At 51.7% G+C, this 25,584-nt stretch overlaps 8 protein-coding genes across 8 annotated transcripts; 3 read left to right on the top strand and 5 right to left on the bottom strand.

Annotated features, from left to right (window-relative positions):
• Nucleotides 1–5,525: 5,525 nt before the first annotated feature.
• On the bottom strand, nt 5,526–5,864 carry CTRU02_201496 (uncharacterized protein; the record flags this gene model as incomplete). Its single annotated transcript, XM_036732600.1, has 1 exon — nt 5,526–5,864. One exon carries the CDS (start codon nt 5,862–5,864, stop codon nt 5,526–5,528), a length of 339 nt encoding a protein of 112 aa, XP_036575717.1.
• Nucleotides 5,865–7,930: 2,066 nt separating this feature from the next.
• On the top strand, nt 7,931–8,443 carry CTRU02_201495 (uncharacterized protein; the record flags this gene model as incomplete). Its single annotated transcript, XM_036732599.1, has 1 exon — nt 7,931–8,443. The coding sequence occupies one exon, from the start codon at nt 7,931–7,933 to the stop codon at nt 8,441–8,443; it is 513 nt and encodes a 170-aa protein (XP_036575716.1).
• Nucleotides 8,444–9,977: 1,534 nt separating this feature from the next.
• CTRU02_201494 (uncharacterized protein) lies at nt 9,978–11,138 on the bottom strand (the record flags this gene model as incomplete). Its single annotated transcript, XM_070203866.1, has 2 exons — nt 9,978–11,061; nt 11,116–11,138. 2 exons carry the CDS (start codon nt 11,136–11,138, stop codon nt 9,978–9,980), a joined length of 1,107 nt encoding a protein of 368 aa, XP_070062448.1.
• Nucleotides 11,139–13,399: 2,261 nt separating this feature from the next.
• CTRU02_201493 (uncharacterized protein) lies at nt 13,400–14,409 on the top strand (the record flags this gene model as incomplete). Its single annotated transcript, XM_036732595.1, has 3 exons — nt 13,400–13,733; nt 13,798–14,059; nt 14,127–14,409. 3 exons carry the CDS (start codon nt 13,400–13,402, stop codon nt 14,407–14,409), a joined length of 879 nt encoding a protein of 292 aa, XP_036575713.1.
• Nucleotides 14,410–14,888: 479 nt separating this feature from the next.
• Nucleotides 14,889–15,629, bottom strand: CTRU02_201492 (uracil phosphoribosyltransferase; the record flags this gene model as incomplete). Its single annotated transcript, XM_036732596.1, has 1 exon — nt 14,889–15,629. The coding sequence occupies one exon, from the start codon at nt 15,627–15,629 to the stop codon at nt 14,889–14,891; it is 741 nt and encodes a 246-aa protein (XP_036575712.1).
• Nucleotides 15,630–16,518: 889 nt separating this feature from the next.
• Nucleotides 16,519–18,270, bottom strand: CTRU02_201491 (pyruvate; the record flags this gene model as incomplete). The annotated part of the gene is made up of 1 exon (XM_036732594.1): nt 16,519–18,270. The coding sequence occupies one exon, from the start codon at nt 18,268–18,270 to the stop codon at nt 16,519–16,521; it is 1,752 nt and encodes a 583-aa protein (XP_036575711.1).
• A 5,299-nt stretch (nt 18,271–23,569) lies between these two features.
• CTRU02_201490 (cell wall protein PhiA) lies at nt 23,570–24,175 on the top strand (the record flags this gene model as incomplete). Its single annotated transcript, XM_036732593.1, has 1 exon — nt 23,570–24,175. One exon carries the CDS (start codon nt 23,570–23,572, stop codon nt 24,173–24,175), a length of 606 nt encoding a protein of 201 aa, XP_036575710.1.
• A 524-nt stretch (nt 24,176–24,699) lies between these two features.
• Nucleotides 24,700–25,425, bottom strand: CTRU02_201489 (alpha-acetolactate decarboxylase; the record flags this gene model as incomplete). Its single annotated transcript, XM_036732592.1, has 1 exon — nt 24,700–25,425. One exon carries the CDS (start codon nt 25,423–25,425, stop codon nt 24,700–24,702), a length of 726 nt encoding a protein of 241 aa, XP_036575709.1.
• Nucleotides 25,426–25,584: the final 159 nt, after the last annotated feature.

The following is a 25,584-nucleotide window of genomic DNA, read 5'->3' as shown; positions in this document are numbered from 1 at the left end:
GGGGATGATGCCGTTTCGTTCACAGCAGTAGTAGCAGTTGTAGTTCGTTCCTCGTCGTTGGTTGTCTGAAGCCACGATGGGCGACAAGCAAAAACAGAGAAGAGGCAATCAACAACACCCCCCGGTTTCTGCCTTTCCCAATAAGTACAACGACCAGAGCCGTGCATCTTGGCAACAAGTTTGGCTCTTTTCTTAGCTTGTCCTCTAAAGACGCAAGCAAGGCCGGGGAGGTAAAAAAAAAAAAAAAAAAGAGTTGGGGTACATGGGGTTCCCTTTCTTGTCTCACTGCCTTGGAAACCACACCCTCAACTCAATTCACCATTTCGAGGTCCCCCATTTCGTCAGTCTGCGTGCCAACTGTATACATCACATACCAAGGATATTTTCTCAAAGCGGGAAACCCCTCGAAAAAGAAGAGTCGACACAGATAAAACCTTACTTTTGTATCTCTTCTTCCCTTGCTCACGCAAACACCCCCCCGTGATGTCAAGATATGCAAAAGGTAGGTGAACCGTTCATGTGGTTAAGACACACACACACACATACACACCCCCCCTACAATTTCATGCAGGATATGCGGCCCGTCTCAATCAAACCGCATTAAAAAAGAAAGAAAAAGAAGAGACTTGAGCTGGATCAGACGACAGAAAAAAAATAATGGCTGGCGGCGCGCACACACTTGGTGTTGGAACGAGTCGTCGGCGGTCGACCAAACATGATGGAGGAGAGGGGAAGAGGGGGGGCCAGCGCCCAAAGCGCTGGGATGACAGTTCCCTGCGGCGGTGGGCGGCGCGACAGGCGACCGACTCAGTGCACTGCAGCGGCACAGGTTCGGGTTTTCACCCCGGATTAGAACGAAAAAGATAGGGCCTAGCTGTCGCTTCGCTTAAGAGCTCTTTGTCGTGAGTGTGGCCATGTCCAATCCAGCCTAGCAGTACTACGAATAGCCAACCCATTTTGGGGGGGCCGCCTGCCAGCTTACAGGTGGAATGTGAAGAATGGGCAAATGCAAAGACCGTTTTTGGCCCCCCCTGCCATTCACAATAGCAGGTGCGAAATGCGTGGTGGTGGCGGCGAGGAGGAGGCTGCGGGATATAAACCACTACTTCACTTCCAGGCGGAACACAAGGGTCGCGATAATGTGAGCCTGTTTCGGGGAAGGGATCGCTCTCGCCGCCTCCCCATTCTCAGCTCCCCCTTTCTCTCCTCCTCCTCTGCAATTGAAGGAAGCCTGATGGAAGAATCTGTGTGATGTTGTGCGTGTATGCGAGTGAGGAACAGGAGAAAACAGGATTGTGGTGTGCTGGCCACGAGAGCCAAGACCGGAAAACCGCATCCCAAGAAATGCAGCCATATCTCTTGGGTCCCCGTCTGTCAATCCCATCATCGGACGGGGCTTGGTCTTGGCCAAAAAGGGGGCCGGGACTGACCGCTCAGCATGGCGGGTGAGGCGACAAAGAGCGTAAATCCCGCCCAGCACAAGTGTCTTGGCTTTTAGGTCTCCTTCTCTCTCTTACTGTCGCCCTTCTGGGGGCGGAGGCTCTCATAGGCGTGGTGGGCTGGCTGGCAGGCCACAGATAGGCGGCAGGTGAGCTTACTATGTGCTATGCAACGAGTCGTCGTCGTTGTTGCCCGCCGCTCTTCTGCTGCACCACGATGTAAGGGTGTGACCTCAGCGGACTGTGGTTGGACGTGCCTTGCATTAGTGGCGAGGCGTGTGGTTCTGGATTTCCGGCGACGACGAGCTGCCTCCGGGGGTGTGGGAAAATCGCCTGCCAGCGATAAGAAGGGCCTTGGTCGGAGCGCAAAACTGACGCCTAGTTGGACTGTGGGTGGGCAACGCCGGACAGATGGCGCCGACACTCCCCCCTCCTCAATCTCATTAGGACCGACCGCCGTAGAGTAGAGAGGGGTGCTTTTCGGCCCAATTGTTATGCTCGCTCGCACGGGAGGTTGCATCGATACGTATGCCACACGAGCATGTCGTATTGTAACGAGGTAGACTCTGCCCGATAGAGGACGACGCGACATTACAGTTGAAATTTCTCATAGGCGAACTAACTGGACCATTTGCCGGCGGCCCTGAAAAACGACTTTCATCAGGCCAGTCGGCGATGGAGCCAAACCTGTGGTAGACAAGCTTTGCGACCTCATTGTGCCTTGGCACGGAAGAATCCATAGCTTGACCTTGGCAGGCGTATTCTGCCCATGAAAAAGGGGGGTGGGCGTGGATGAACACGCGATGATGATTCCAGGTTTTCATCAGTCAACTAAAAAAGAAGACGAAGTCACCGAACTAGTGAATGAGCGTATCCGTGATGACGGCAGTGATGATGGCCCTAAGGGATGAATATGATGAAAATGCGTGACCACGGACTGCCGATTAATGATGATGATCCGCCCGGGCCTGGCTATGTGGAGGCTTATGTCTGTCTACCCGTAGCACCGCCCGGTTCTCCTCTGTTCAAGGATGACTATACGCGGATTAGAGGAATGAGAAGTGAGAGAGAAAGCCTTTCCGGTGGAGGTCGCGAGAGCGAGAACGAAACATGGCCGTTCTGTCTATGGGTCTCAGTTACGGGCAATTTTTAGAAGCCCAGAAGAATGTAAAGATGCGACATTTCAGCTGGCGGCGCCGCGTTCAACGGCTCACTAACATTTGGCCTGCCACCGTCCCGTCTTTTGTCTTGGCTTGTCCCGTCATCGCACCACATAAGAAAAGAAAAGAAGGACATGAAAAAATATTAAAAAAAAAAAAACAAAAAAAAAAAAAAGCGGTCCGTAGTGCTACGTATTGATGCAGGGAGAAGGAGTCGTTTTCAAGCGAGACAAACCAGGGCACACGCCAGCTGGGGGCGGCAAACTGAACACTGGGTCACCCCTCGTCTACTTGATTCAGAGACAAAGAAGGACGCAAAGCCCAGGGTTGTTTTGCAAACATGATGAACGCTAGAATCAATGCAACGGGGTTCATGACAAGGAGAAGAGCGGAGGGCGGCAGGGGAAACGAGCTCAACGAAAGGGGGAGGGATAAATTGGGTAAAAAGCGAAAATGGGTCCTGTAACAAGCGACATGGAAAGGAGGGAGGGAAGGGGAAAAAAAGGAAGAGAGAGAGAGAGACGTAGCGTAGCGAGAAACTGGGGGACGGCTCACTGGTTGCATTATCACTCATGATCTCAATTTAGGGAGATATGCCGTGGGGGGAGCCGATATGAGAGAGATATGCAGTACCCATGAACCATGCCTGTTGGCTCTTGCAAAGACGTGGTGGGTATAGAAATTTGACACGGGCGGGGACTTATCCGTAGCGTGTTTATTGTTGGTTTCTGCTCCGGTTTTTGCAAGTTTGAGAATGAGTGCGAGTTGAGACTCAGCAAGTGAGAGATGATTCGTGAGTATCAAGCCTTGACTTGACTTCCTTGGAGGAGCAACAAGGAGGAGGACAAGATAGCAAGACCGAGAAAGGGACCGTCACCATGGGCCCTGGGGGATCTCACTCGGCCGGATGGCCTAAATGGCCTAATTAGGAAACCGAGGGTGCATTTCAGCGAATAGTTTGAAGCCCATCCAGAAGAGGGTGGGCGGCGGGTCGCAGGAATCAGACTCAGGCAGGATGGAACTCCCAAAGCCCTGGAACTGAACGCTGCATATCCCAACTTGTTGTCATCATCGTGTCCCCTTAGCCAGGGCCCAACAGAGGTGAGAGGCAGCCAGGATGGTCCTCTTTTGAGTGCCCACAGGACCACCCGCGGAGGAGCAGGAACAGGGCAGCAAACAAGTGGATGGAAAAACCGGGGTAGGATGGTGTTAGTGTAAGGAGAAAGAGAGAAAGAGAACGAGCATGAGCATGAACATGAGCAGGCAGGGCAGACATGGACAGACGGCAGACCAGACAACAGATGGCAGGCGGAGATGCAGAACATGACAATGAACAAAAGAGGGGTTTAATCGTCGTCAATGTTTCCCCCATCTCCTCGGGATGGCTCAGGGAGGGGGTAAGAAATGGAGTCAATGGGAATGGGTCTTCTTGGGAAGAATTAGAACGAGAGAGGAAAAAAAACACCACAGCCCACACTGCCCAGCTGCGGATCACGGTGCAGCGTTGCTAGGAGGACAATGGGCGAAAACGAGACCGATGAGGATTGACTTTGTCCATAGCATCGCACCTTCGTCACCACGGGTGGCTTGGAGAGCTTGATGGTTTCTTATTCAGCGTGCGACCTTGTCTGAGAGCAAAGTCTTGTCAGTTGCGTATGCAGTCAGGTCAGGCAGTGTACGCATGCCCTGCCGGCCAGTGGCTTCTCACTAGAAACTACTCTCGCGGGCCGCCTTGGCAGTTGGCGTTGGCGTGTGGTAGTGAGAGCACCATGACAGCTTCGGTTGTGGCTGGGTGACCCAGATGCTTGAGTGTCTCTCTTTTGTGCATGTATATGCCGCCTTAGCCAGCACCGCCTCACTGAGGGACCTGAATGGCGTGTCTTAGACGAAGAGTTTGTTTGGTAGTATGCTGACCTGACAGACTCGTAGACGGATGGATGACGACGATTCATGTGAAGAAAGAGGGGAAGGACAGCCAGTAGAACCAGCACCAAAAACAGCACCCAAAATACGGGGTGGAATTCTGGTGGAGAGTCGAAATGGGGCCCAAGGGATGAAATTGAGCGACCGCGCTTGTGCGACTTGGCATCAGATGTGGGTTTGGCACAAGAAGATCCACCACCCGCACGACACCAGCGAGACGGAGCAGGTAAGCCAATCAAACACGACGAGACTGGCATGGAACATTCCGCTAGTCGTCTTTCATAAAAAGAGATTATGCCAAAACGAGCATCGCAGAATGGAGCCAGGACAGGGCCTCTTCCGGTAGCGCGAACCAGTCCAATGCAACCGCTACTGCAACCTTCTTCCCCCCAAGTATGCTATTAGCCTCGCTTCCCTGTACCTGTGCGTATGCTTGTACCATAGTAGTTGTGTCTGTGGTCTGTATACCCATGTATCTGCCGTCTCGTAGCATTTTGTGAGGGGACTTGCCTCTGCTACGGGCCGACCTCGAAGCGTCGCTAGAGATCTGCTAGCGAGGCATTTCCACTCCTAGATGGTTGTCGTCAAGATGGGCAGGCCGATAGACTACTTACCTTTCTGTCTATTGAGTTGTGGGCCGGGTCGATGAGCCGGCTTTTGAGGCCTAGTTGTGGTTGGGGAGAGAGGGAGGGACCAAAAGCATGACCTTTATTACCCTCCTAGTCATAGTCGTTGCCGTCGCGGTCCTCCGTGAGAGACACTCAGAGGTACTCCCCCCGCAGTAAACAGAGAGAGTGTACTTATCATCTAACCTCTTTGGGTCTTTTAGGGGGCGTTTGGCGGGGACTGTTGGGGTGGTGCCGCTGTCGTCCTGGTCGCATGGCCTGCGCCGCGCAGGAGAGAAAAAGAGCACACGGACGCGACGACGCATAGGAACTGGTCATATCTGCCAGTCAATCGGTCCCTTCGTGTCCCTCTGATGGTCTCGTGATCATAGCACTGCTCAATCTACTACAATGCTGAGTGTAGCGACAGACAGTCCACTAGATCTGATGTTCAACTGTTCAGCAGTGGGCTGTTTGCAGCGACTCTCAACAGGCGGTCTAGACTGGTCCCTGCGCCGCTGAGGTAACTTCTGAGGAGCTACACCGTGACAAAGGGCAGCGATCAAGCGATCAAGCGTCAAACCCCAGTCCAGCTGGACTGTATTGCTCCATTGCTCGAACCATTCTGGAAATGGATGCGCATCCACAGGGTGGGAAGGCGAGGTACACACATAGTAGCGTATCCGATTTACGGGCTCTGCAGTGGCAATAGCGCCCTCGGGGTACCGTAGTACCATAGTAGCAAAGAGACAAGGTACTCGCTGTCCCATCCTGACATGCTAATGGGTACGGATACTATAGTAAGTAGCATGTATCCATATTGATGGAAGGTTTACAGCATTAGCTAAGAAAACCTTGGCTAGGGGAACCAGGAATACACGTACTCGCGTCCGTCGACAGTCAGACAAGAAGCCAAAGACGGGGACTTTTTGCATCGCATGTTCTGCTTCAATGAGCGTATGCGTGTATTCGTATATTTTCGACGTATTCGCCGCTGCCAAGCCGGTGTGCCCCAAGCTCCAACAACAAGGGCCCTGGAAGAAGCCGACGAAAGAAAGAGAAAGAGAGGAAGGGGGGAAGCCGATCTAGAGAGAGAGAGGAGCCGCTCAATCTTGGCATGTTCTTCAAACATCATCTCCGTTGCGTCTTGCAGCCACTGCCCGGTCGCCTTTTGTTGTGGTGGTGTTGGCGTAAACTGGCATACTGGCTAGCAGAGTGGGAAGAGAATGCCATGCTTTGTCTGGGTCTGGCTGGAGGAGGCCGTAGTGGTCGAATGGCGGCGGTGGCAGCTGGCAGTTGGCGGCGGGTCTGGTCTGGGCCAAATCCAACCAATCAAAAAATTCCTTTCTCGAGTTGGAGGAAGGAAAGAAGAGCCCTGCATCGCAATCCCGCCTTCCATTTCAACTTTTCCCCTTCGACACCCCTCCAACAAGAGCAAGAGTGACCCCCCTCCCCAGTGCTGTTGCTGCTGCCACACACGCCCCCCCTTTTCCCACCGCTGTCCCCGGTCTGGGTTTGGGTCTACCACTAGTTTTAGTGAGTCGGCGGTACGTATCCTTAGCGGAAACTAGGATTCGAGTGGGGCGAGGTAGGACAGGTACGTATCTTTTACACATGCACAATCTCTCTCATCCCATGTCTGTCACTTCACGGCCCTCACCTCTCTGGGCTGCATTCTCATCGCTTTATTTCGTACTCGCAGTGTCTCTGGCTGCTACTACACCTTCTCTCTTTTGGAGCCTGTTGTGCTATCCCTACGGGTGGGCCATGTAGCCATATCCATCCATCGCTGTTTCTGTACCATAGTACTCCTTCCTTATCCACCTTCAAATGCCTTGCCCATGTCCCCCATGTCCCCCCCATGCCCATGCCTACTACCACTACACATTCTCAATAAAACCATCGTGACACCTCCTCCGTGCGCTTCTGCTTCTCGCCCTCTTCCTCTTCTTGTCTTGTCGTCTCTTCAAGCCCGCCAAGTGAAGGTCGTCCCATCCCGAATGCTCTGCTAAATCGTCTTGCTGTCTGGTTTCAACGCCCCCCAGTCGCCCATCCACATTTCTAACCACGCCTGGCATCGAGCTTCCTCGGGATACTTTCCTTATCCTCGTCCTTTGTCTCCGCCCTCGACCTTCTTCAATACCGTCCTCCCTCCTCTCGCCTCCCCCAATATCTCTTTCATCGTCTCTACCCTCCATTCCGCGTGCCAGCTTTGCATCGCTCCCTTCCAACAACAACACCTACCAGCCCCCGGTTGATATCGACAGACCCTTCCGAAGGGTTCGATTTCGACACCGTCTGCCGCTAGAGAGACGCTTCTTTGTCTTGGCTCCCTAAGCCCAGCCGTCTCTGCCTGCGCTTTCACCTCACCTGCTGGCTGAAACCATTTGAGTGGGTTGATATATCAGGTCCATTCATCGCCTTTCGAATTGCGCTGCTTCACTGTCGGCCTTTCCACCCCAACTTCTCAGCTGTACGTCACCCAATTCTCTCCCCTGATTGGGTCCGCGGTGATCTCAATCATTACCCTGCATTACTTGCTTACCCCCAAGCCACCCTCACCCTCCTCCTGTATAAACCTCACGGTTAAATCATACTTTGACCTTTCCATGTCCCTGACTAACACTCTACTCAGTTTTCCCAACAGCTTCTTCGGCAATTGCCTCTTCTTGTCTGTTCAGCAAGTAGGGACATTACCTCCTTGGGTGCTCGGATCCTCCAGTCCAACATCTCGACCCACTACCTCACAAGCAACACCATACTTTATCATTAGCTGGCCAGCGAGAAATCAACACTTGACGCCATGGCTACTATCCGTGAAGAGGCGGCTGCCTACCCGACCGTCGGCAGTGTCACGCTGCCCGAGAAGGCTGCCTTCGCTACAACTACCGAGGGCGTTTCGTCCGCCAACTTGACGCCAATCACCACGGCTACCCCCGAGAAGAGCCTCGACCTACACCGCGACAGCAACCTATCTACTCCCCGATCCTACCGTAATGAGAACCCCTTCGACACCGATATTGAGGCTATGATCACCACCACCAGCTCATCTGATCCCTACGCCATGAAGACCATCACAACCACAAAGGACTGCCCCACCATATGGCCTGGGAAGCAGGACTGGAAGGCCAAGGCCAAGGCTGCCAAGCGGGATCGCAACTCTTGCGCCTGTATGGCTCGCATGTCCAAGAAGAACCGCATCATCATGAAGGTTGCTATTGGTCTCCTTGTTATCGGCATTGGCGTGGGCGTTGGATTTGGTGTCAGCAAGCCCCTCGGCGCACCCATCTGGGGCACTCCCGATGGAAACAAATGAAGGAGATGGGAACACGCCTACAGGCAACTAATTTCGACAACGGACTATGAACCACCTGTCTGACCATCATCTATCCATCACAAAACCCGAACATACTCGGATCAATACTCAGCCAACAACATCCGATGCCGTACATTCGAGCCGCTTCTCATTCAGTTTGTATGATATACAACGACTTCTACATTTCAACCAGGCCCCGACGGCCACATCGGGGGCTTTCTGTTTTGATTCTCTCTTTTGTCGGACTTTTGTCGCCGGTAAACGGGCGGGTACGGACCGGACCAACCATAATGAATAGGCGTTTTTGGAGTCAAATGCATGGACAATCAACTAGCGAGCGAGCAGCGGCACCTTTCAGTTCAGTATCCTACAACAACAAGGCACACCCGCCCAGTCTTGTGGCTGTAAAAAGCCCGAACGGGTGGGCTTATTTGGGCAACGGGGCGCGAGACCAACCATCTCGGTGCCCGCGTCTGCAGGAGCAGGGTCTTTCCCACTTTTTCGATTCTTAAAAGGGGAGAACAGCACCAGCACTTCTTGTATAAGGGTATTGGGGCGCTTCTACAACAGCGTTTTTTTTTAGGGGAGGAAGCATGCAGTTCGCAACGACTGCGGTTTGTAAGAAAAAATGGGATCATTGAGGGAAGGTATTCTGTTGTATGGCCACTATTAGACGGCCGTTCTATTGCATTAGGGTATCAGGGAAGAGCAATCAAAGAGTTTCAACGGGTGCCCGCAGTCGAGAAGCGCTCTGGCTGACGGGCTACCCCATTTCTTGGTTAACACACAAAAATCATTCACACCTTCTGATGAGTTTTCAGGGTCATCCCTTCTCCCGTTGGTTTTGGCCCAAAGTGATTGACATGAAACGACGCACGTTTGTCGGGGTATATAGACCCTTATCTCCTACAAACTAGGAGCTGACATTCAATAGGGTCGGTCCACCTCGGGACTAGAATTCATGCCGGGTCGCCCAGCTTGCCGTATCCCGACCCTCTCCAACACAGAGTTCAGAGCTCCCCGTCTCAGAGTTTTTGGGGATCTCCTTATCCCGCGATGTTGGGAAGGATAACTATAACAGCGCCTGTTAGAGGATCGCGTTCACTCGAGAGAGTCTCTTGGCTTGCGGCTTAGGCGACATCACCTGTTCTCCCTTGAAGTTTCCCTTGTGCTGCCTTCCCTTCCCCCAATCCAAACGGGCAAACCTTGACCGACGCATCGTTTTCCCGTTCTAAGGTACAGTTAGCGGCCGTGCGACCGGTGGGCGAGAACGCTTTGGAGGACAGAGTTCGCCTTACCATCTGCCTTGGGGTCCGCATCTCTCGGCCCTTTGGCCCCTCTAACCCACCTGCCCGCAGCTGGAGCAGAGTCGGGGCCACTCTGAGGACGGTCGTCTATCCCGCCGGCCATGCGCCGACTGGGGTGCCCCCCCTTCCCCGGCGCCGTCGTTCTCGTTGTTCGGCTGCCAAGACGTAGCAGCAGATTCACCTCGAGCATTGTCGATCCGATCGGGTTTAGGTGCTGCCATGCCGCCCTAAGGCTTGGCGGGCTGCTTGCCGGCTCGTCGGGCGCCGCGGGCCCTCGGACCCGAGGCGGCAGCAGTGGTTGCACGCTCTTCTTCTTCGTCGTCAGAGGAGGAATTGAGTTCGTAGATGTTCACCTTGGGGGATTGGCCGTTGTTGTAGTACGAAGGGATGCCCTCGTCCCAGCTGGGGCTGGGGTCGACGTTCGTTGGAAGTGTGTTCGGGTTACTTACGCCGCCACCGGAGGCGGGAGCCGCCTTCGAGGCCTCGGGCTGCGATAAGGATGCCTCTGCGGACTGGGTTTCGTTCCGCCTGGACCCGGTGCGTCCGTAAATCTGGTCAACAACGTCAGCATCTTGCTCGCGGGCGCGACTGCTTTCGCCAGTCGTCTCGACAGTCTGCTTCACGACGACTCTCTCCTCGCCGCCCCTCCCCGCCACGAAGCGCCTCTCGCCCTCCGACAGCTGCGTGCCTGACGACGCGTCTTCGGGCTTGGGCCGTCTCGGCGGGAGGGTGGAAGGGTACAGTCTCACTTGGGAAAAGGCGTGTCTGCGGCCCCAGGCGGGCGTGCCGCAGCCCGCTTTCTTGCCGTCGTCGTAGTCCCAGGAGGAAGGAGGCCAGATTGTGGAATGGGGGATGCGGGGGTTCGTGAAGGAGAAGGGGACGCCGTTGCGGTCGACGGGACCACTCACCTCGTTGGACTCTTCCCCTTCGTCTAGCTCGCGCCAGGGGAACCAGAATTTATGGTAGGGCTGCATCTCGATCTCTTCGTCGTGGACCTTGCGGCGGGATTCGAGGTGGACTGTGAGGGCGGCGAGGAAGACGACGATTACCGGGATGAAGAGGAGGATGATGTAGGCCGCTGTCAAGTCTCCGTAGACCGCGGGCCGTTTGGCCGGCGCTGCTGGTGTCGGGGAGTAATGAGAAGGGGTGGGGGTTACGTGGATTGTCACTGTGGTGGCGGCTGGGACGCGATGGGAGAGGGTAAGGGGAAGGAGACCGGTGGGGGTTGTCGTCTTGGAGAAGGAGGTGAGAGGAGTGGTGATGATGTTTAGCGTGGGTGTTATCGTGAGTGTGGTAGGGACAACGACGGCTCTGGTTCTTGTTGTGAGTGTTGTCGGGCAAGGTGGGATGGGGTATGGGAGGTACCTGAAGTCCGCGGTGCGCGTCATCTTGGTGAAGGCGGCGGGCAAGTTTCTATGTCGATGATGTATTTGGGAGTACTGACAGGTGAGTATCGTCGGATGTCGTGATGGTGATGTTTTTCGTGTGATGGTGAACGGAGTGGACGTCAGACTACCTTTGGGTAAAAAGTTTGCTGTTTGTGTTTTCTTTTGGTTTCAAGGTCTAAGTAGGTGCCACAGGGTTTGGTTTTCAACAAAAAGGGATGAATGTAGGTGAGATATTTACTTACTGTCCAAGTTGCGTCACGTCTTCTGTTATTTTCTCTTTCTTGATATGGAAAGGGGGGGAGGGCGGTTCAGTTGGATCGGGTGCCGTTTGTGCTGGTGATATGTGTTTGTGTCTACATTGGACGGCGAGCAGTGAGAGGTCTGGTCAAAAGTGAACAGCTGTTCCTTCCTCTGGATCAAATTGGAAAGATGTCAAGGTACAATGGTCTTGTTTGGTAGTGGACGGAAGAAAAGGTACGAGATAATGGGATTGTGGGTGAACGACGTGGGTGGTGAGGTGAGATGAGGTGAACAGATAGATGGAAAGACGAACAGATAGCTGTGCGGCAGGTAGGGCGACCGTCTTCTCATGGCCCGTCACAGAACAAAACTACTGTGTGAGGATGGCATAGGTGAGATTAATGGTCCCTTTGTGCCGGTTTGTGCTGTATCTTTCGTGGTGTTTCGGGTGATTGTGTGCTTTGTTTGTGGGCGTATTTAGTTGTGATGCTCCGTGTGACTGCAAGGAAGGAGCTCACTTACCCATCACAACACACCATCCCAAAACTGAAATCACTTGGCCGTCTTGGCTTTTCGATTACTCGCTTTCTCTGAAGAATACCAGCGTTCTAAAAGGCAACTTTCCCATACCCCTCAGCTTCCTTGTCAATATCTTGTACCGCGAGGCTAACAAGCTCTAGATCGTCCAGAACACCATGGAACCTCACAACCGGGCTATTATTGCCATCATCATCGTCGCAGTCATTATCTTCCTATGCGGTATCGGCCTCATGCTATTCATTTGGAGGGAGGAGTGGAGACTTTCTCGAGAGGACAAGAAGAGGATTGAGATGATTCCCTGATTGCGCCAAACAAACACCGCGTTTTGCTTTCAGTGCATGAACAATCACGAACTGCCCTGTGCACGAGGTATTACAAAAATTCTTTGGCGATAAAGAGTATGAGATTATCATGATGGGAGACATCGTGGAGGGAACAGTTGATAACTGGGCAGGGGACATTTTCGCGTGACAGCATTGCCAGGTCGACGAGGCATGAGGTTCTTTTTACTCCGGCAGAATTGTACGCAAAATTAGGGTGTGAATAATGCACTTGATGCATACCTACCAAACTGGGAAGGTGTAGGATGGCATGCCTGATTTGTGCTTTACCAGAAGATGTGACAAGGTAGATTGTACGATACCATGCTTTGTTAAAATAACCCATAGAGTGGCGTCGTGGAAAGAAGCCAAGTGGTAATAGCTAGATACTCTAGATTATGAATGATTTACGATAATCCCATACCCAGAGATGGAGAAGTCTAGCAGCCTAGAGCGATACACTTCAAGCCCAGCAGGATTTGAAGGTCTGAATGGTACCTTATTGCAATTTGGAAGAACGGTGCCACAAGGGAGCCCTAGATGATGGACCAATCTCACTTCACGCTTGTGAAGACATTGTCATTGTGTAGTTTTGCTGTGATGAGGTCTTTGGGGAATCATAAAGCAGGACCTTTCAGAAACACTGCAAATGAAAGGTGAGATACAGAAAGACCAGATGAGCAGCACGATACAGGGTGCAGATTTGACGACAGAAGCCGGACCCAGAAGCTTGTCATAGACGTCACACATCTGGTATAGGATGAAGTCCCCACTCCACTATCTAGCGTCCTGTCTACAGCGCCATTTGGCCTTATACCTTGGATAGTCCTGTCAACTTGAGCAAGTCAGTAAGAGAGTTGATGAGCTGAAAATACGAATACGAAAGGCCTCAGCGCTTTCAACACAAGACTAAGATGATAGCCGACCTGTATGTATGTTGAGAATGACGAGCAGTCAGCTATACAGGGGGTAGTCTAGCAGTATAGCGGCAGTTTAAACGAACTGGTTCAGAATCCTTCAGTCTTGCGAGCAGGTCTCGTATTCGTATCCAGTTATAAGACATCGCGCCGCCTTCTATCAAACTACTTAAACATGAGATATTGAAGAAGTTGAAAGCAATATTATTTTAGAGTCTGCAGCGCTATCGACTAAGCATTTACGATGGCTTCCGCATCACCATTTCCCGTTATCGTACACCAAATCCCCTCGGACACGCCAAATCTCGTGGCCTATGAAAGAGGACATTCATCAGCAAAGAACGCTCTTGTCTTCATCGGAGGCTTAACAGAGGGACCCCACACCAACGCTGCCATCGGGGTGATTGCAGACAAATTGGAGGGCTCTGGCTTTGGTGTGTGGGAGCTGCGGATGCGGAGCTCCTTTACTGGGTTTGGGTTTTCCAAGCTATCAAACGACGTGGAGGATATCTCTGCTTTGGTCGACTACCTCCGCAAACTCCACAAGGAGAAGATTGTCCTGTTTGGAACATCTACTGGTTAGCCCCTCTACCTCACTATTGGAACAATGAACATGGCTCATCTCCAAGTTGGATAATGTAGGCTGCCAGGACTGTCTAGAATACACTAATCGCGACCGGTACAAGAGCGTTCCTGTCGACGGCTACGTCCTCCTTAATCCTGTTTCAGACCGCCAGGCAGCCGGGCTATTGATGTCACAAGATGACTACGAGAAAAGCATCAAGCATGCGCAAGGAATGATTTCCGAGAGCAAACAAAACGAAGCCATGCCGATGTCGTTGATTCCCTTCATCTTCACATCCCCTATCACGGCATATAGATGGAACTCGCTGGGAGCTAAAGGGTAAGAACAATGACTCCAGCCTACACGGCAGCACACGGAATCAGTACTGACGTTCTATGACCTACAGAGGCGACGATGATTACTTCTCTTCGGATCTCGATGATGCCACCATTCGAACGAAATTCGGTGGCGTTGATAAGCCAATTCTGTTACTACCTGGCGAAAATGACGAACTGGTTCTGCCCTCTGTCGATAAGAAGGAGCTTTTGCGCCGCTGGGCTCAGGCCTGCCCAGAGGGTACTTTGAGCGAGCTATCCGGTCATGTTCCTGGAGCAGATCATACTCTGTCACAACCGGAAGCGAGAGAATGGGTAGCCAAGACTGTCGGGCAGTTTCTCAAGGGCGTGTGAGGACAACAATTTCAGGGTTGACGAGTGCTGGAAGATTTATAGAAAAGACCAAGTTCTCGAGATCCAGTGTCCGATTTGGCTGAATGCACTTTGAAAGGCGGGTTTTTACACCATTTGATAGGGCATCAATAACGCAGCGCCTGCTCAAATGGGAGCACGACATTGAGAGGCACTTCGTGTAGCGGCATCAAGTAGGAGTCACGGCAGGATGCGTCTTGCTTAAATGAACATGACTGTCGCAAGACTGAGAACATTAGCTCTATGACTCAAAATATTGGCTCAGTATGTTTGTATACATGGACCGGTCAAACCGCGGCAACCGGCATCATCACTGTAGCCAAGGTCAACGTCGCAAGAATGAGGCAAGCATGCTTGAGCATTGGATCTACTACGTCATGAAGACTAGAAGTGTCCTTAAACAACTCGAATTTATCAATTTAATATTACATGTCTATATGCAGAGAACAAGCTCAACTCTATTAAACGCTCTCGGCGTAATCAGCCTGCTTCGCGGGCGCCTTGGCCTTCTTCTCAAACAGCTTCTGGCCAACCTTGTCCGACAACTGATCTGCTCTGTCACCCAAGAACGTCTTGATACAGCCGTACACGCCAGATACCAGCCATAGGATGGCGTTCACAAGGTCAACCCAGACAGCGGTCTTCATCAGGCCCGTGCTGCTGCCCTTGTACTTGTCGTCACTGTCCCTCTTGAGGAAAATGCCGGCAAAGATCCCAAACACGGCAATCCACATGATGAAAAGGAACAAGTCCCAGGCGAATGCGCGGTATGTCTTGAAAATCTTGATCTTGCTCCCGATGAAGGGGATGGCGCCAAGCGGCGTAGCCGCGACGAAGAGGACGGCCGTGACGGCAGCAGCGCCGGCCACGGTGATGGCGAAGATCCACTCTGGCGAGAAGCCTTCGTCCGCCTTATCCTCGGCATGAACCCGATTCCCATAGAAGCCGCAGGCGATGAGGGCGAAGAGGAACTGCAGGCCGCGGCACACCAGGCGCGGCACGACCTCGAACGTCTTGAGCCATGTCTTTCCCATCGTCTTGCCCGTCTCGGCGCCCTCGTTGAATACGTGACGGCCAGCCTGGCGACCGAGTTCGCCTTTGTCTGCGGAGCGTAGTTCGGATGCGGCGCCGGATAGGCCCTGGGCGGTGCGGCCAAGTTCGATCACGGTCTGGCCGGCTTTAAGAGCGTTGGAGAGACCCATTTTGATGAAAGGTCTAGGAGGGTATCTTGAGAAAACGAAAGATGAAAAAAAAAAAAAAAAAAAAAAAAAAAGCAAGGATAGTTGCCTGCGTTGTGGAATAATGTTGCCAAAATTGCGTCCTAAAATCTCAATCGTGATGTTGATAGGGAATCAAAAGTAACATGAACTGGCTAGCAGTATGGAAAAAAGAAGGTCTTGCCGCAATGCAAACGAAAGAATCAAGAAAAACTCAAAAAAAAGTGAACTGAATGATGGAGTAGGGAACTGATTCAGAGTGAGCAGGCATGAGACGTTGGACCGGCCACGACCTCTTCCTTATAGCATTTTCAATGGAACAAAGAAGGCATGAACATTACATGCCTTGGCGAGACAGAGACGCTGAGTCGCATTGACTGATGCCAGTGGAAAACGGACCCTTGAACGCTGGCCGCCGGTTCTCATGATGGAAATGTCACAGCCAATCAAACCAACTTCAACAGGGCTGAAACTGCCTGCAGGGATGGTGGTAGGCGAGATAGGTGTCTGACTACCTGCCAGTCAACACCCAACCACCTGTCATTGCCGCCTAAGCAGGCGCTTAGCGAAACTTCCATTCGTTACGCGCCGACAAAGATGAGTGGGACTCAATGCCAGCCAATACATATGTATATTGACGCGTTTGTTTGAATCTTTATTTTTATCCTCTAAAGACTGGAAGAGAGTAAAATAATGAGAGACATGGATACGGATGGAGCTGTTCAAAGCCAGTCGCTGGTAATGTCTCAACCAGACTACAGGGGTGAACTGAAAGGTAGCGCTGGGCAAAGAAGTCAAGGAAGCATACCAGAGATTATAAAAGAGAGCCGCGCTATAGTAATCTTTATCCCAAAATACAACAATTATTCTTTCTTTAAACAAGTGGCTGCCTCTGTCTCTCCTTCTCCAATAACGTAGCCAAAGCTCCTCCCGGTGTATCATCTCGTTCCATGAAAACCTCTACCATTCTTAGTCCCTTGCCATTGACCAGTTCGCCATCACTCAATATTGTTTCCAGTTCGCCCCAGGTTTTAGCAGAGCGTGTATAACTATCTTTGTTTGCACCGAAGAGACTTGGCGCTTGCAAATAGCGCCATGACGCGACGTCATTATATGTCTCGTTTAGTCCGTGGATGCATCTCTCGATCGTGTAGCCGTCGTTGTTGATGAGAAAGACGATGACATCCAAGTTGTTACGAATAATGGTAGACAACTCCTGCACAGTCATCTGGAAGCTACCATCGCCGATGAAGAGAATCGTCTGCGCGTCCTGGATGCCATGATATTGGGAGGACAGTACAAGCTCTTTCTGTGCCAGCGCCGCACCTTGAGATGCGGGAAGCATGTAACCGATCGACAGCCATGTGGCTGGAGTAAACAGCCTTGAGTGCGGTGGCATGGGGAAAGCCCGACAGCCATGGCCAGCTGTGCCTGTTTCTCCAAGGACAATATCGCCTGGCCGAATAATATTGGCTACCAGAGGCCAGAAGTCGGACTGAGCAATTTTTTCGTCTTTTGGGACTTGCGTGAAGGACATCTTGTAATCTTTAGGAAGGTTCGGATATGGGTTATAGCGAAACACTCTAGACAAATCCAGGCCCTGTACAAGAGAGCGAACAACAGTCTTAGCAGTGACGTCCCGAAAAACTTGAGTGCCGACTTTGATTTCAGTATCGGAAAACAGAATGGACACGTCAGGTTTCGGAACGGTGGAAAATTGGGCAGTGTTCGTAGAGCTGAAATGAGGGCCGAAGCATAATACAAGGTCTGCGCTCTCAAAAAGCTTTTTCTCTACACTGTCCGCGTACGGGCCTTTGCATACTCCATGAACATTTGGCAGAGTCTCCGAAATCAACGACTTGCCGAAAGGATTGGTCCAGGTTGGCCAACCGGTTGATTTGACGATTTCTTGTACTTCGTCGACGATGCCGATGGGCCTGACCTCGCCATCAACGAGAATCACGGGCTGTTTTGCAGAGTATATCCTTTCGAAAACTGCTGCAATGGCGACTTCTTCCGCAGCCGTGGGATTGTAATCGGGTGTCCAGATGGTGGGAGACTGCAGCTTGGCCGCCGAAACATGAACAGTCACCAGGTCCTGGGGTACCTCGATGTAAACCGGCCGGCTTTCTACGATGCAGCGTTTCAGCACCTCGTCAATCTGGTCCGGTGCTTGTTGCGGGTGGCGCAAGTTGGCCTGCGCGACGGTGACGTGAGAATGGATCTGCGCAAAGCGTCTGTATTCACCGTCGTTGAACCCATGATGAAGCTTGAGTCGAGAATCTTGTATAGATCTCGAAGGGGTTCCGACAATGTGTACTACTGCTGCGCGCTCGGCATATGCCCCCGCGATGGCATTGATGGCGGACAGCTCCCCCACGCCGGAGGTTGTGATGAGCGCGCCTACGCCTTTGATCCGCGCATACCCATCTGCCGCATAGCCAGCGTTAAGCTCGTTCGCGTTGCCGACCCAGTGTAGTCCTGCGGGCTTGACATAGTCGAGCAGGTGGAGGTTGAAGTCGCCGGGCACTCCATGGACGGAGCATATACCCAGTTGACCTAAGCGAGTGAAGAGGTATTCCGCCACAGTCACTGTTGAGGGCTTGCTGTCGGGAACGGTAGCCATGGTGAAACGACTGGTACCTTTGAAACTCTACTTCGATGATTACCTGTAAGATGCGCCAAAAGTGTCTCTTGTAATCTCTTTCTAGAAATCGTAGGTGAGTGATAGTCATATGGTTACTACTCGTGCCGAACCCCTCTTCTTGTGTTCGATACTCCGAATTATGTGGGGTAGGCTTGCTGTTCACTCCGATACGCCGGTAACTCACATCCGGAGAGTCGAGCCGAACCGGTTACACAGACCAGAATGATTACGCCACTGCCGCCGCCTTTCGAGGATGAAAGTGAGGCGATATTGCTAAATGCTGTAATGATATATAGACTTGAGAATATGAGATGGATGGTGAAATCGAGTTCCTTGCAGTGAGTGCAGTCCAACGGTATAAAAATAAACTTCGTCTCAAACATACTTTTCCAGACACTAGCCAGCAAAGCAAGCTCGGACATTCCCCAAGTTCAAGCCTCAGCTTTTACAACGGATAACCCCACGAACAGCTCCAAGCCACACAGCCACAGGCCTAAGCTAAATGTTTAGTCATGGTGTCATCGTCTGGAAGCCCGTAAGTGTCGAGGTTAAAGGGAGTCGCAGCGAGTCTCAAGTCTTCGAACATGATTAGCTGGGGACTTCCTCTACACTTTTTGCCCATGAAAATGAACTGTTAATTACATGGCATTTGGTGACAAATATACTCATAGTCAGAGGTCAAGACTCTTGACCTATACTTGGGCCTGAATTAAGGCGTCGCAGCCGGGTCTCGTCCAGCTTATTTGACCCGGTTGAACTTACTGAACTTGTCCATAAGCCTTGATATGAAGACTAATGCACTCGTTTAACTTACAGTACAACGTCTGATTTGATATTGGGTATCGGATGTTCTGCAAGCCTGGTGATTCAGCTTTCTTGAGACCTCATTTACCCTCCTACTACTGAGCATACACATGCACATGAGCTTAATCCAGTAGGCATCAAGATGGAAAGTTTTGGCCTGTTTCCTCCTCGACGGGACTCTTTGCAATTGGAACGCAGACGAGAGGCCGAGGCCGTTCAGGCTGCAAATGATCATTTCCGGTCAAAGTCCTGCGGAACCACTCAACCGGCAGAATGGCGAAACGCCATACATGACGCCGCGGAGACGCATGGCCTTTTAGTTATTGAAAGCGATCCCTATTTCTACCTTCAACATGAAGGTGCTCCACTTCTGCGCACAGGGAGACTAAGGGCTCTTTGCTTAGGACTACTTAGTCGTCTTATGTATCTTGATGTTTTCGGACGAGTTATCCGCCTTGACTCAAAATAATCAGAACCAGGGTTTCTCATCGACTGGCTCATTGCCAGCGCTGAAAGTTTACAAAGCTTCCCGGCGCGGAAACCAGTGCTGTTTTCCCGCCAAGGCCGTTAGAGGTTCTGGTGTACAAGTTTCTTGTAAGCTCTCGGAGTTAAACGAGCTTCCTTAACGGGCTCAACCATCTGTCTTCGCAATATATCAGGCGGCGCAGCATTTTGGATTTACAGTTTTTAGAATATCTTCCGTCTGATGTATGCAGCTGGATTGTCCGGCATTCGGTATGTTCTTTCCGGTGCGTTTAGACCTCTCAAGGCACCCTGCGGGTGAGGCAATCACGCCACCGGACTCCTCTCTGACAGATGCTATAACTGAAATCAAGGATAGAGTAGTAGGTCCGGTGCAAAGGGGGTGTTGGTGACCAAGGGTAGCTAGTTCACGGCTAAGACGGATGATGAGCAGGAAGCCCTCGCATCGATTAACATTCGTGGCTGCTTCTGAAGCGGCGTTGGACGAATTGTGGAAGCTGTCACCCGAGCTGTGCGTGAGTGGTTCGTTGAAGCGCAGGAAATATGATGAATGACGACTAGGTAATTCAACAACTCAGGTGAGTTGTCATCGACTACTTCTGTGGTTATCCTGATCCCATGACTTGCGTGATGGATGCCGCAAAACTCAACCAATTTTATGGAACAAATTCCATTCCCAATTTGTCACACGACTCTAGTTGCCTTTACCTTTAGTGATTATTGATTGATTGCTTTCAGACAGCAAGCGCCCAATATAGGAATAATGCTTTTCTCAACTTAACCAGCACGCAACGCATTTAAGGTCGTCTCTCGTTTCAGATAGGGAGGCGCGGCTGGGATGATCGAAGTACGGGAATGCTTGGTTTTATGATCCTGAATCCATGCGTCTTAAGGAAAACCACACAATCTTTCCCAGCCAGGCAAATTGACATGGTGATATTCTTTGAGTGTAAAGCGATCAGCTCAAGGAGTCAGTTGGCTTCCGTACGACTGTGATGTCGATTGGTGAGACGTATTTAGGTATCTTATTGCCAGTAATTCTACACATATACGGATACAAATTGGCATAATCCGGGAATCCGAAAGACCCGCTTGGATTAGCGTTTCGGTTTCGGTAAAGGTGTCGGAAGAGTTGGCGATGAAGACGAGGGTTACCTTAGTACAGGTTTTGTTCGCACTGGTGCCATGCTGAAGCTTCTAAACACGGCAACAATGCATTTAAACTACCTAGCCCCAGGTCTCTGGTGCCACCAGTTACCCTCTTTCCAGATGAAATCTATAAATGGCAGACGCATCTCACCAACACAAGCTTTGTGTGGGTGATGGCCAATATGCGCAGTGGCATGGGTTACGAGCTGCAAATTGCGATGCATGCCCGATTATAATTTGACGTCCAGGGATACAACGGCGGATAATAGAACGAACGCAGCATACTTTGATGAACGCGATTTGTCCAAAGCATACTTTTTTCGACGTTGATGCTACGGAACTGCAAAGGCGACAACTTCCACAACCAGGTTTGTTCCCGATGGAGACCGGTTTTGAAGATCACTTTCCCCGGGATCAGAAAAAGAGTCAATAGTATGGATGGCAGAAACTCTGAATCTGAAGACTCGCAGAAAAAAGGTACCAGTACTCCCGCATCAAAAAACAAATTCATGTCTGCGAAAATCATTTCTCTTTCCTGCCAAAGCACGATGATCAGGTACCGTTATCAGGTTTCACTTACCTAATCTCGGTAGAGTGAACATCACAATGTACGAATCGCCTGCAATGGCAACAGCTGAATCAGACATTGCAAAATTGGTAAAAGTGGTCGTAGCCAGACTCCCCAGGAGCGATTCCGAGATGATCGCACAGAGTATAGAGGTTCTTCGAGCGGCCGGTTGAAGAAAAACACGGATACAATTGCGCACATTTGACTCACTGACATTGATTGTCACCTCTGCTGAGTCGTGGAATCCAGTGGCGCCCCAACGAAGTTATCTCTCGCCGCATCGTGCCCGTAAAGTGTTGACGCCTTGGTAGCATCTACCGGCCGAACGTTACCTTCGGCTAGCAAAGATCGTCCTCGCCATGAGGGAATTTTCTTTGTGCGCAGATTATGGTGCTCTGACTTCAAGCTTGATTTTTTTGGCATTTTTCGTGAGGGGGCATTCCCTGTAAGTGTCGATCATGTTGGAACATCAGCCCGGATGGGATGAGAGGGATAGGAGAGGCACGAAGAGAGTATGAGAGGCACATTTCTAAAATGGCCATATAGTCGAAACATGGAGAGCTCCGCGGCCATGGCGTGCCATGGCGTGGACTTCTCGAAATTTCTCAATTCGTCCCCAGTGTTCTGTGAACAGGTCCCACTGAAGCACAAGAAAAAAAAACAAAAATAAACATCAAGTTGAGAGGGAGCCAAGCAGTTAAAACTGGAGACACGGGACAGGGGTGGATGGAGAAGAGGCCCCCTCTAGAATCACCATGTCACCCCATTTTGAAAGGTCTGGACAGAAGATCGTCTGAAGACTGATCAAGGGTTGGTTACTGGTCACCTCGGGGGTCATGGCAGCTGGGTACGGCGTACAGACGGGGCGACGAATGAGGAGGCAGCTTGCTACTCAGCTGCACCAGGGTTGAGATACGCCGACAATGTAGTGTACGCTACTCCATATCTCAAGGTTCACGCGTAAGGTAAGAGAGCGTAGTGACGATCCCACGGTTCGGGGGAGAGAGAGAGGCGCACAACTTGGAAGGGGATTTTGCCTTTGCAGCCTGTCGTCAGCCGAGAACATGTTGAACAATGAAAGTTGCCCCAAAAGAGCCTAAGCCGCCCTTGACTCAGCTAATAATAGTTTTATGGTTTCTCTCGGCCTTATCGAGGCGGGTAGCGCCAGCGTCAGTTGCAGTTAAAGTGAATATTAGCTCAAGCAATCATCATTCTAGCGTCTCGACTTTTGTTGCCTCCCTCCCAGGCCCGCTGTCATAACATGTGCCTACTATATTGCCCATTCCTGGGAGCGAAACGGTGAACGAACAAAAATGCGGTTGGCATCAGTGCGGTGCTACGTTACCCCCCTTAATCTAGCGTCGTCTACTCAAGGGAGGTACCCTTTATGTCTAAAAAAGGGGACGTGGGGCCATCTCGCCAAGATGTGACATCACTGTCAGTCTCTAGCCTCTCTCTGTTAGGACAATGGCGGTGTCATTTGCAGTGCCGTCTAACATGCGAGAACCCGTCTTAGCCATGCTACCTATACTACTACAGTATTAGTCGTGGCATCGGGAGGCTGCGATACAGGGACTGGGGGCGCAGCGAGCTGGCAGTGCCGCGCACAACCAACCACCCAAAAGAAAAAGCTTTGGTGCTAAATTGAGAACCTGGGCCAATCGGCGCTCTCGTGGGATCCGGTGTCCGAGGCCATCGGTAGTCCCTACAGCTGGTCTGCATCTTTCCCATCCCCAGTTCTTTTAGAGTGGGTTTCTAGTGGCTAAACGGCACTGACGGGTTGGATTCTGTGCGGCTTCTCCATCGCCAAGATGCCCAGCAGCCCAACAGTTCTCTCTCGTATTTGTCCGGCTTCTCCACTGGACAGGCCCATGATGTCAATCGGGCTCCGCTAACTGAATCCCCATCGGTATTACGAGAAGATCTTCGTAGACGGCAGTGCACTTTCAGTTTGCCTCTGCAACCCTGTTGGTTACTACCTATGTACACTACATACAACAAGGTACACGACTAGGAGATTGTCGATGATGTGGGATCCCTGAGCAAATACAGTGGCACCTAGCCAACCGTTCGTTACCCTTTTGCCATCATAAACATTGTATATAAAGGGACTGTCCATACCGCCATGATGGGAAGAAGAAGAACATCCTCATCTCACACACACCAACCAACCACTCTAATTACCAAAAGATAATTTACCGACCACTCCAGTCTTTTCAGAACTACAAAACCTTTCCTACACCACCTATCCATCTACCACCAACAACCGCCACAATGCAGTTCAAGGCCATCACCGCCCTTACCACCCTCGTCGCTGCCGTCTCTGGTCTTCCGGCCTTCGGCGCCACCAACGGCACCACCAACGGCACCGCTCCCGGCCTCCCCGCCGGTGCCAAGTTCCACCTGATGGCTCTCCGCTCCGCCTCCCCCATCCACTTCTCTCAGCTCCAGGCTGCCAAGAGCTCCATCTTCCTCCAGCTGCCTTCCCAGGGTGCCTCTTGTGACCAGCAGAACGCCACTGAGGCCGCCACCTTCACCATTGGCGACGACGGCGGCCTGTACCTGTACGCCGCCTCCGCCACCCCCCAGCAGCTCTACGCCGACCGATCCGGCATGGGTCAGGGCAACCTCGGCTACACCACCGGCGCTCAGCCCGGTCCCCGCAACGGCGAGCGCACCGGCTGGACCATTGACGCCTACGGCGACCTTACTCTCCGCGGCTCCAGCTTCCTCGCTTGCCCCAACAGCATCGACAACGCCTGGAGCGTCTGGGTCTCCGCCGGCGTCAGCCAGCCCGCCGGCCTCACCGACTGCCTCGGATTCTCTGCCCGCGCTGTCCCCGTGGCCAACCCCAACTCCTGCTCTTACACCTCTTCTTAAAGAAGTTTTTCCCTATAATATTCTTTCTTGGTATTAAAACGGCATCGGTTAAAGGCACTGGAACAAACTCAGGATATCCTATAGAATGGCGCTATTGTATTTTATGACATACCCTTACGACCAATCGGGGGGAATTTGTTCGTCGTGATAATGCGGCGATATTTATTTCTTGACACATGAATTAACATGTCAATTTACACACTTTAGTCTCATTAGTGGCCTGTGATAAGTGTGATGATCTTTTGTATCCTCGCGGGAATGTGCCTGACATAATGTTTCACACTCTTGCTTCTTAATGGGTGAGAGATTGATGTGCCTGCTTACCATTTCCTTCGGCATTGTTTGATTCAGATTTGCATGGTGTCTCAGAATATTGAACCCTTTGGAGAGGAGCTGCTTGATACCTTTTGTCTTTCTTTCACATCTGAATGGAACGACTCGGCCATTGGAAGGATTCAATAGTCGCTGTTGCTTACAAAATATACTACACAGTTTTTACTCATAAATTGACCGGTATCTCTCTACTAGCCCTCCACCTTGGCAATGCCTTCAAAGTCGCTCTCCAACTTTGCCTTGTTGAACTCCGGGTCATTAGTGGGCAGTTCGACACGCCACTCGGAAATCTGCGCGGCGCTAATCTGAACCTCGCCATCCGTCCCCAAGGACAGGATATGTCCACCCTGAGTCCGGTCCTCCGTGATGAAATGCAAATGGTCGCCCGCAACGCTGATGCCCTGCGTGTATTTTGGCGACCTGAAGCCGATGACGGTCCCGCGCACGGGTTCGCTGAACGTGTGCGATGCCTGGTTCTTCCCGACCTCCAGCATGCTCTCCCCCGGCGTCTTCTGTCCTCCCGCCGTGCGCACCGTGACGCCCTTGAAGACACCGTCGATCCTGATGGCCAGGAAGAAGTTTTGTGAGTCGGGGAAGTCGTGAGATAGGTGCTCGAAAAGCCCCTTCTTGTCGTCGAAGCTCGCCTTGATCGTTGTAGTCGGCTGAAAACGGGTGATCATGGCGAAGGGCGAGACGGCATCGCTTGAGGGGCTGATGTCGACTTCGCTGACCGTGCCGTCCGACTTCATCTGATACAGCTTGTCGTCCAGGATGATCATCTCGCCAAACATGTACCGAAATGTGCCAAGGCCGTGGTTCCCGTGAGACATGAGCTTCGACACCGGCAGCCCCGTGGAGGCAATGCCGTCCATGAGCGCCGAGATGATTGAATATTGGTATATCTCGTTAACCGCCATCTTTTCTTTTTTTTGTTTTGTTTTTTTGTCTTTTCTTGTGGTGGTGAGATTTAAGTTTGTGGGTTTGACTGCAGATCAAAAAATGCCGAGACCGGAACAATGCGGAATTTCAAGGTGGTGAGGTCCTGTTTGACTTTCGGGAAGTATTTGCAGAAATAC

This window comes from Colletotrichum truncatum, assembly GCF_014235925.2.
Source record: "Colletotrichum truncatum strain CMES1059 chromosome Unknown Contig_0001, whole genome shotgun sequence".
NCBI classification, from domain to species: Eukaryota; Fungi; Ascomycota; class Sordariomycetes; order Glomerellales; family Glomerellaceae; genus Colletotrichum; species Colletotrichum truncatum.
This window is presented reverse-complemented; position numbering and strand designations above follow the sequence as displayed.